Consider the following 10262-nt stretch of genomic DNA (forward strand, 5'->3'; position numbering starts at 1 on the left):
TGAGATAGAAAATCCGGCGACATTTATTTATTGACGATTGTTGATTCGTCTAGAGTGTGACGTGAGAGGTGATGGGTTGAATACTTGAATGTGCACACTTTTGGTGAAGTGACCAGTTGGAATGAGTCTGGTGGGTGAGATGTGGTTATGTATATTGCACCATGCACATGTTGTGGGTTGGATAACAGAATAAGGCCTGCAGGGCTTATATAATGTTTTTTTCCTGTATAAATCTCAAATTTCCTACTCAAATTATCTAGTGCAGATCTATATTTATTTCCTTGGGACTCAAATATTTAGCTACCTGTTTTATATATTGTTATTGAGGTCTATCGTTGATTAGTGCACTCAAAATATCAAGTTGTTTAGGAAAAAAGTGCAGTTTGTTAATACTTCAGCACCTCCACAATAAAGTACTAATGCTCTATTGCTGTCTCTTTTTATAATATACTACTATATATACTCTTCTTATTGATGAAAACGTGCTTGCTTGTTACCTCAAAATTAGTCCCAAAAGACTTGACATTTTAGTTTTCTCCTAGGTCAAACTATCATAAATTTGACCAAGTTTTTTAGTTTTCTCCTAGGCCAAAGTTTTTTAGGACCGAACTTGGTGCATGAGAGAGTGATCAAAATTTATGATAGTTTGACCAAAACTTATGATAAATTTATGATAAACCAGGCTTGACATCATAGGAGAAAATTATTTTACTTGACATAGGAGAAAAATTATGATAGTTTGACCAAAACTTATGATACTTGACATTTTAGTTTTCTCCTAGGCCAAAGTTTTTTAGGACCAAGGTAGTACCAACTTTAGGATGTAAAATTGGTGCATGAGAGAGTGACCAATCGATTGAATTCGGCAACGACTTGGGCCTACCCAGATGGTTATCTAATCTGGCCGATTAAATTCTACATTGACTCTATACTCTTCTTATTTGTTGATGAAAACGTGCATGCTTCTTACCTTGAAATTAGTCTCAATGGACCAATAGAGACAAGAAATGAAGGGATTTCATTGTCTACTTACCCAAGTGTCTGCTATAACTGATGAGAGATAACTTCAGCGTTATCCCCTTCGTCCTTGAATAAATCGGTTTCTAAAATTATCTTAAGTCAAATTTTTTTTATATATGTAACCAAAATTTATAGATCAATTCCCTTAACAGTGCCGACTCCATGCATCCTTGAGAGTTGAGGCTAATGTAGTACGGTTTTTTAAAATTTGACCCAATTGCGGCCATCCTTGAGGCTAATGTAGTACGGTTTTTTTTATTTGATCCAAACATGCCAATCCAAAAGAAGAATGGAAAAAAACTAGGTTTCGTTTTCAAATTGACATTATTGACGCATCCAAATCCCTTGATTACATAGTATATATTTCTTCCACACACTTGGTTGATAACTTCGTTAGAAGTATTGATTGATACCGACACCTTGTAACTTTTTTAAAAAAACTTATTACACAATCGCGCGCAAACACACGGTGTTATTACACGCAAGTTCGTCTTTAACTTTAATTAGTGATCTCCAGCGGCCTGTCCTGCAAAACCGAACTTGTGCACGCAGCATGGTGTTATATTTAACTAATGATGGTGATGAGGCCTTGGTAAGCAAGAACAGATGAAATGACGTGGGCTAGCTAGATTATTGCATCGTTATGGCCGGTGACAGAACAAAACCCTGTGGCGGAAGATACCGTTGGAAACACAGCAACCGTCTCCCTGATGGTGCCCTCCTCCAGAATCGCAACAAGAAATGCCAGTAGAGACTGGATGAGATGAGTACAAGCCATATACAATCTTGTCTCCTACCCCGGCAATTCCCCGTCGTCGTCTTGTATCCTTTTCGTCCTCTGCCCCCTCCGGATTAACTCCTCCTCACCAAGAAAAAGAAATCGATCGTCCTCGTTCCTGTCGTCGTTGTTCCTCGCCATTACCGGCGTATAAAAGCACCAATCCTCGGCCAGCCTGATCACACAACGAACAGCCCGGCGACGGACAAAGCAAGCAGCAGTAGTCCCTGTCTGTCCACCCCCTGCGAGTTCGTCTGCCTGTCTGCCTGCCGCTCTTGTCGCCGCCGATGGGCCTGTTCAGCTCGCCGCCCAAGGTGTACAAGCGGGCCGCCGACGTGGACCTCGGCCCCGGCAGCGACGAGTTTTACATCAGCCCCAATGTCAAAGGTCTGTCTGCTCGCTCCTGCCTTCCTGCTCCGAAGAACTTTGGTGTTCTGAATTCAGTCGTTCTATTCTACTAGTAGAAGAAAGTTCATAATTCTGCTGATCTGAATTCAGTTCAGTTCTTGGAGTAGAAGAGAATTCAGAGTTTTTTTTTTCCCCTCGTCCTCGATCTTTCAGCTCCTCGGGTCGCCGGGCTCCTGGTGAAGATCTTCGTGTGGATCCTGGAGATGCCCATCGTCGGGCCGATCGTGCTCTACATCCTGAAGAAAGACAACCTCATCAACAAGGTGCGAATTCATCTCTCTCTCCCTCCTTGATTTTTTTTTCGTTGCTCCCCTGAATTCAAGCATCGATCAAACATCTTTTCTGCCAACGCTTCCGTCAAACGAACTCAAAGTTTGGCCGAAGTCTGACCAAGATGCAACCTGCCTCTGCCTGCCTGTGAAGTGTGAACGCAGCAGCAGACAGCAGCCATCGTCATAACAAGAAACGGCACCGTGGTTCCGTTTCGAATTCCCCTCCCTTGCACTGTTTTTGTAGAGTCTGTCAGAGCAAGAAGAGAGTTTTGCAGAGTTCACCGTCTTTCTCTGACCGAATGTATCCACTGTTGGCAGCTGGTCTCTGACGCCGACATCCCGGAGCCGCCGCTGTTCACGGCGACGCACAGCTGGGAAGGTTCTGCTCTGCCTCTGACCTTGTCTGTCAGCCGCGCTTGCTTCTGTTGCCATTCTGTGTGTCTGCCGCCCCTGTCTGAGCGTCTGACTGACCGACCAAACGCACTGTGGTTGTTTCAGACATCCCGGAGCAGAACGTGCGGCTGACGAAGCCGGACCTGTCGGCCGCGGAGCGGGTGCAGGAGGCCGTCGGCTGCCTCCCGCAGCTCCCGGCGCGGCTGGAAGCCACGCTGGCCGCCGACGCGGGGCCGGGACTCAGGCGCTGGACCGTCCGGGACTTCTCCGACGCGTACAGGTCCGGCGAGACGACGCCCGTCCAGGTGATCATCACGCGCATGTCATGCGTTCTTGTTCATTCTTCGTCCACAGCGACGAGCTGTACGTGCAGCCAGGTGATCGATTCCTTCCTTCCTTCCTCGGTCCCTGTCCTGATGCAGCGATGGCTATGATCTTTGCAGGTGGCGACGAGGTTCCTTGAGGCAGTGAGGCAGAGCTCGGGCCCTGAGCTGAACATGGCCTTCTTCCTCAGCTGCGACCCCGAGGACGTGATGAGGCAGGCCAAGGAGTCCACCCTCAGGTACCAGAGAGGTAACGTATACTCACAGCTATATTTATTTTCTCCTTATGGGTGAAAAAGAATAGTACTACAAAAAAGTATAGCATTTCTGTTGCTGTCGTCTGTCGACAACAAAACAAAACAAAAAGTTATTTGGCGGATGGTTTCTACGGTTGATAAGGCTAATGCTGTTTTGTTATGAGAGAAAAATATTACACATCACTGATAAAGCGAGGCTAATAAGTTCAAAGTAACAGGGCGGTTCGTCGGTCAGCTAGCTTTTTCTTGGTGGCTGGCTCTGCTATGAAGATGGATGGATTGAGTTTTCAATTTTGACACCTACCTAGCTAGCCGTACCCACCAAACTCTGTACGTATACATAGGTACTGATGTACTGTAGTACACTAGTTTGTCTGTAGTTCTTGGCTTGCAACCGGCGCCAGCCTCCATTGCCGGTAGCAAGCAGTAACTAGCAGCCATAATGAGGGGTGTAGTACAAGGAACGGAGTCGCTGAATTCTCTGAATTGGCTTTTGAAAGAGGCACTTGATTGATTCCACGAGAAGAAACGGGATGCAGCATGTTCGCTGGGTCGTATTTGGCTTATAAGCCATGGCTTATCAGCCAACGAACAGTATTTTTCTCTCACACCAAACTAGTCAACGGTACTTTCAGCCATGACTTATAAGCCAAACCAGCCCGGACGAACAGGGCGATGATGATAGGTGTAGGATACCAGGAGAGAAGGAAACGGGACGCTGACAATGCAAGAGACACGAGAGAGAGAGAGAGAGAGAGAGGGAGAGTTGTAGACGGTTGGTTGCCTTGACGTTTGCAGTTTGCTGGTGCCTGATCCTGAATTCCTGACGCTGCCAGGCGTAAGCAGTACTGAATCCGAGCTCGCCTGCTCCATCCGTATCCACGGCTCTCAAGTCTCGCGCATTCACTGCGCCGCCGCCACCACCTGCCGGCCGGTTACTGGACGGACGCTAGTAGCCTCAAGTCGGAGCAGATTGCTAGTACTGGTACAGCAACGTCTATCGAAGTCGATTGCAGTTGTAGGTCAGTCAGGGTCGGCCAGCCCCAGGCTGTGATAATAATTGATTGATTAAAATTCGCTGTGGTTGTGGTTGTGGCGTTGAAATCGTTCGTTCAGCTGCCATGGACACGTATGTACTCCTTCCGTCTTTGAAGAAAAAAAAACTTTAGATTTCGAGACAATTGACCAATTTTATGCAAATATTACTATCAACATCTATGTCCCGTAAATTTATTATGAAAACATATTTCAATATTTCATATTAATTTAAGAGTTAACTGCATATTGGCGGTCTCTAAACTTAGAAGGTCGTGTTATCTATCTCTCAATTTTTTTTAAAAAAAATTTCGACCGTTTCATATACACCAATGGCATAGTAACACAGTGCTGATATGAATCTAAGATGTTGGGTTCATTAGGTAAAACTTGTACCGTGGTTCCATATAGATCCTAAACTTTCAACATTGCATATCTAGGTCCCAAACTTGCTAAACAGGCCATACAACATACCTAAACTTGTATGTTACTACCATCTGGTCCCTAACTTTCAGAACTGGAGATTTGGATCCCCAATCTTATTAAACGGTCATACAAGGTACAAGTTTTAGGTACCTCCTTGGCTCGTTTAGCAAATATTTGACCTAGACATGCAATGTTGGAAGCTTGAGACTCCACGGTCGTGTAAGTTTAATTAGAACAATGTTGAGTTACCATGCCATGTAGTTGAAACCCATTTGGACCAATGGCAGGCAAGTTTAGGGATCTAGAATTTTTTTTTAAAAATTTTTTGAAACTTTATGGCTTGTAAGTTTAGGGACTATGGGTATATTTTACGCTTAATTTAATGGTATTTATTAGGTACCATAATATTTTAAATATATTTTGTTAAATTTAATTTTTTTACTATTGTAAATTAGAATATATATTTTTTAGTACGAGGCGTTATTTATCATTTTTTTAAAAATTTTGGCAGGGGCGCCTCTGTCAGCGCTGGATGGCGTGCTGGTGGGCGTGAAGGACGAGATCGACTGCCTGCCGTACCCGACCACCGGCGGCACCCGGTGGCTGGGCGCGGCGCGGCGCTGCGAGGCCGACGCGGCGTGCGTGGCGCAGCTGCGGGCCTGCGGCGCCATCCTCGCCGGCAAGGCCAACATGCACGAGCTCGGCGCCGGCACCAGCGGCATCAACCCGCACCACGGGTACGTGCTCGTGCTGTGCTGCACTACTGTAACAATCAGACGTTCCGGGCCAGGGGCACGACAACCTTTTTCATTTTGTGCAGGTCGACGAGGAACCCGTACAACGCCAGCAAGGTCGCGGGGGGCTCTTCCAGCGGCTCCGCCGCCGTCGTCTGCGCCGGCCTCTGCCCCGTCGCGCTCGGCGTCGACGGAGGCGGTGCGTGTCGTCAGACCATCTCCTCTGCTGCTGCAACAACTAACTGACACTGAACATCGAAGCTAACCATGCATGCCGTACGTCAATTCGTTCCAGGCTCCGTCCGGATGCCGGCGGCGCTGTGCGGCGTGGTCGGGTTCAAGCCCACCGCCGGGCGCCTCTCCAACGCTGGTGTCCTCCCGCTCAACTGGACCGTCGGGATGCCGGGGATCCTGGCGGGGACAGTCGAGGACGCCTTTATCGCGTCAGTCATCATTCACCACGCCTAGCTTGTTTCTTTGTTTCTTCAATTGTTATTACTGAATCTCATCATTATTCGCATTCATCCACTGCTCACCATCTGAAGTCCGAAGAGGGGAAAAAAACATAACCTTGTGATGCATCCTTGTCTTGTTTCATTTCAGCTACTCCGCAATTGTCGACCAGTCCCAGCCGTCCTACTTGCGGGTAAATCCCAATTCTGTTCTTTCTCTGAACCTGATCTCACTGTTTGCATCATCCGACTGACCGGAGAGTGCTACCTGCAGCCGGAACTGAATCTTCCTCAGCTCAGCTCCACACCCTCCATTGGCAACATCAAGCTCGCCAAATACGGAAAGGTTAGCTACTATGAGACCAAGGATGTGATCGTCTACCATGAACAAATTGTTCTGACGCTGCATGCTGCGGCAAAAAAACCAAAAAAATGCAGTGGTTCAATGACAGCGCTGAGGAAATCAGGAGCTGCTGCGACAAGGCTCTGCAGGCGCTGCACGCGCACTACGGCTGGCAGGTACGCCCAGTGACGGGGGTTTTGCTTGCCTGTGATGGATTCATTGATCGCCTGAAACTCTCACGATGGAGATCTCATGCATGGAATTTGGTGCCTGCACTGCACATGTATGTATAGACGGTGGACGTGACCATCCCGGAGATCGAGGAGATGCGGCTGGCGCACTACGTCACCATCGGCTCCGAGTGCACCACGTCGCTCGCCAAATACCTCGACAACCTGTAAGGATCGGAGCTCATGCTCTTCACAACCGGTCGATCTTACTATGCGAACTGACCAGCGCTGACCTCCGATGAGCTGTGCTGACGGTGTCGTGTGTGTGATCTGTGGCGGCAGGAAGAGGTCTGAGATCGGCTGGGACGCCAGGGTGGCGCTGAGCGTCTACGGCTCCTTCAGCAGCAGGGCGTACCTCAACTCGCAGCGACTCCGGTGAGCTAGCTAGGACACTGATTCTGCAATTGCACTCAGTGATCATCGACCGTTTCTTCTTTTTTTTCGGAATATATCCCGTTTTTTTTATTAAGCATAGAGAATTACACGACACAGCTACGAGAGAACTCTCATAGCACAGATTACAAACCACCAAGCTAGTGGTGAGTGACCTGGAGTAGAAACTAAGAAAAAGAAAAAAGATACCAAAGATGGCGACAACCCATGACACCTAAATCCTACAAACTGAGCTTGTAAGAAAAAATGATATAACATCGCAATGATCGCCTACACAGGAGACCGTCCAACAGCAACGGCGGCAAAGCATCAGCCAACAAACCCAACGGTGGCAAAGCATCCGCCAACGAACCAACCAGTGGCCAAGCATCCGTCTGGGAAGAAACGAAGACACCCACTACGACAAAAGCATCCATAGCGGTGGAAGGGCCAGGTCACTCTCAGCAACAAAGCATCTCCCAGAGAGGAGGCCAACGACAACGGCGTCAAAGCATCCGTCAACAAACCAAATGACGACAAAGCATCCGCCAACGAACCAACCAAAGGCCAAGCATCCGCCGGGGGATAAGCAGTAGCTGGAAAGCATCCGCTACGATATTCACGACAACAAACTAGGCAAGGTCAATAGTTGCAGGATAGACCAAAGCAAGTGGAAATGAAGCGCAAGAGGCACAGTGAGGGACTCCTCAAGGAACCAGCGGCAGGAACTAGACCGATTCTTTAGTGACACCTTCAGGAAGGGGAGGAAGCCCATGGCAGTGGCATGGACGCTGTCGCCGCTGGCCTTAGAGACGTCTAAGGCAGGGCTTTCGCCTAGAAACCGGTGGCATAGGAGCATGGGGCTCGGTAAACGACGCCTCCAGGGAGGTATGTGGCGCCAAAGGTGTCACCGTCGTCCGCCCCGCCACCACCGGACTGAGCTTTCGCCCGGAGCTCCATGCATCCGGAGGCACCACCCCCACGAGGCGCAAGAACCGATGGGTGCCACGGCGCAGACCTGAGGAGGGTGGACAGTTGCAGGAAGGGGCCGGCCGCGACACCAACGGCTAGACACCACCTCCGTGCGCTAGGCACCACTTCCGCTCACGCAACCCCCCACGCCAGGCTCCCCCGCCTGCACGACGCGCCATACACCGGAGTTGGAGTAGACGTCGTGCCCCTAGCCACTGCAAAACGGTAGATCCGGGGCGGAGAGGGGAGATCCGGCCATGGGTGGCCCGGATCTGCCCCGGCGGCCGACCGGTTCGACGGAGGAGGTAGGCGCCGGAGATGGAGGAGAAGCGTCGCGCCACCAGCCGCAAGGCCGTAGATCCGGGGGCGGAGGACGGCAGGTCAGGCCATGCGAGGCCCGGATCCGCCCCGCCGGCCGAGCAGTTCACCAGAGGAGCAAGGTGTCGGGGATGGGGGGGGAGAGGAGCGGGGAGGAGGGACAGTGGATGGGAGAGGAAGTTGCAGCAGGCTGCCGTCTGGCCTGTTCGCTTGAACTTATCAGCCGGCTTATCAGCTAGAATCTACAGTATTTTTCTCTCACAACAAATCTGCCAAGACCGGCTTATTAACCGGCTTTAATACCAGCCGAACAGGCCCAGCGCGGCCACCGCTCGTCGGCGAGCAGCAGCAGCGCGGCCGGAGGGGATGCCGGGAGGGGGGTTCTCACGGTGGGCGGCGTGTCGCCCCCGAGTCGCCTCGGGGGTGTGAGATATTTTTTCTAGGCCTCCCGGAGCACTCACTGTTTCTTCTTGCAACTGAACAAAAACACAAAATGTGCTGTGCATTATTCAGGAACCGTCAGATGTTCTTCCACAAGCAGATCTTCAAGACCGCAGACGTCATCGTCTCGCCGATGACTGGGTACCTACACTACCTCTTCAGCTGTCGAACGTCTCCTGCTTATTTCACTTGCTCACTCCACAATTCACATATAAACTCCTTTAATTTGGTTCTCTGAAGTGTGACTGCCTACACGCTGCAAGACGACGCACTCAACACCGGGGAGCTGGACTACATAAACGGAGGTATAATATGCATTTTCAGTGAATTAATTCTTCCACATCGATCTTGCACCCATGTACTGCATCCTGTCCTGTCCGTCCTGACTCTCTGCTCATGCCGTCGTCGTCGCCGCCGTTGACGATCCACCAATGCAACATCCAGCGGCGCTGGTCCGGTACTCCATAGCCGGGAACTTCCTGGGCCTGCCGGCCATCACCGTCAATGTCGGGTACGACAGGGGCGGCCTCCCGATCGGGCTCCAGTTCATCGGCAGGCCATGGTCCGAGGCCACCCTGCTCCACGTGGCCTTCGCCACGCAGCAGGCGTGCGCCAACGGGTACAAGAAGCCGGCGGTCTTCTACGACCTCCTCAACAAACAACAGGACTGAGACACGTACAGCCACCGCCGGGCGGCGGCGAGCGAGGACGTCGTCGTGTTTATTTTGATCAGGGCCGGTGTAGGACGTTTGGTTGCCGGCCGGCCGGATGATGGATCCATCGGAGAAGAAGAACCGTACGTAGCAGGAAACTTGTTATTTTTATTACATACATATATATAAATATATATCTATAGCATACAGGATCTGAGAAGGAAGAGAGAGAGAGAGAGAGTTGAAGTTCAGTCAGTAGTAGCGGTAATTAAATCAGACGCGGCGGCACAAAATTCAGTCCGGATATATATTGCTGTTATATTATATATAAGGCTGTAAGACTGTAACATTAGTTGCCCAGGGAACAAACTCTGTAACAGTAACGCAGTAGTATTATTATGTAATTTTCCATGGAGAGGAGAAAAGCTTTTCCAGTGTTCCCTGAAATTTTTCTCTGTCCAAAAGAAGAACAATAGAGGTGCATATGGGGCCGCCTATTCCGACGTGCGGGTCCCGCGGGGCGGGGGGTCGCCGGTCGCGACCAATCGTGCTGTTGTCAGCGGCTTGGGCGCGCGGTACACGTGGGCGCAGGCGGCGAGCCACAGACGTGGCGACCAGCACCTCCAGTTTTTGCTCCTAGAACCTGGACGGTACTACCCTCCGATCCGCGCGTGTGATGACATGGCATACCGGCCTGCGCCGTTGAGCAGCTTGGCTTTGCTTGCATACCACAAAAGCAGGGCCGGTCCTGAGATTTTTTTTTTTTTACCTAGAACGAAACTAAAATTTTGGGCCTTTTTATATAAACACGATAATACTAGTACCATTCATGGCC

The 10262-nt window shown here is 50.0% G+C and overlaps 1 protein-coding gene across 2 annotated transcripts; it reads left to right on the top strand.

The window, feature by feature from the left end:
• Nucleotides 1-1701: 1701 nt before the first annotated feature.
• On the top strand, nucleotides 1702-9874 carry LOC136502752 (fatty acid amide hydrolase-like). Of its 2 annotated transcripts, XM_066498002.1 has the most exons (16): nucleotides 1716-2185; nucleotides 2360-2469; nucleotides 2797-2857; nucleotides 2977-3176; nucleotides 3315-3444; nucleotides 5424-5649; nucleotides 5733-5845; nucleotides 5942-6089; nucleotides 6250-6292; nucleotides 6373-6444; nucleotides 6537-6617; nucleotides 6735-6838; nucleotides 6954-7046; nucleotides 8847-8915; nucleotides 9015-9079; nucleotides 9219-9874. In XM_066498002.1, the coding sequence occupies exons 1-16, from the start codon at nucleotides 2086-2088 to the stop codon at nucleotides 9443-9445; spliced, it is 1842 nt and encodes a 613-aa protein (XP_066354099.1). In that variant the 5' UTR covers nucleotides 1716-2085; the 3' UTR covers nucleotides 9446-9874. The 2 variants fall into 2 exon arrangements, with proteins under 2 accessions (XP_066354100.1, XP_066354099.1); XM_066498003.1 differs by lacking the exons at nucleotides 8847-8915; nucleotides 9015-9079; nucleotides 9219-9874 and adding an exon at nucleotides 7343-8840 and having other exon boundaries at nucleotides 1702-2185.
• Nucleotides 9875-10262: the final 388 nt, after the last annotated feature.

Source organism: Miscanthus floridulus, chromosome 14, assembly GCF_019320115.1.
Source record: "Miscanthus floridulus cultivar M001 chromosome 14, ASM1932011v1, whole genome shotgun sequence".
Lineage (NCBI taxonomy): Eukaryota > Viridiplantae > Streptophyta > Magnoliopsida > Poales > Poaceae > Miscanthus > Miscanthus floridulus.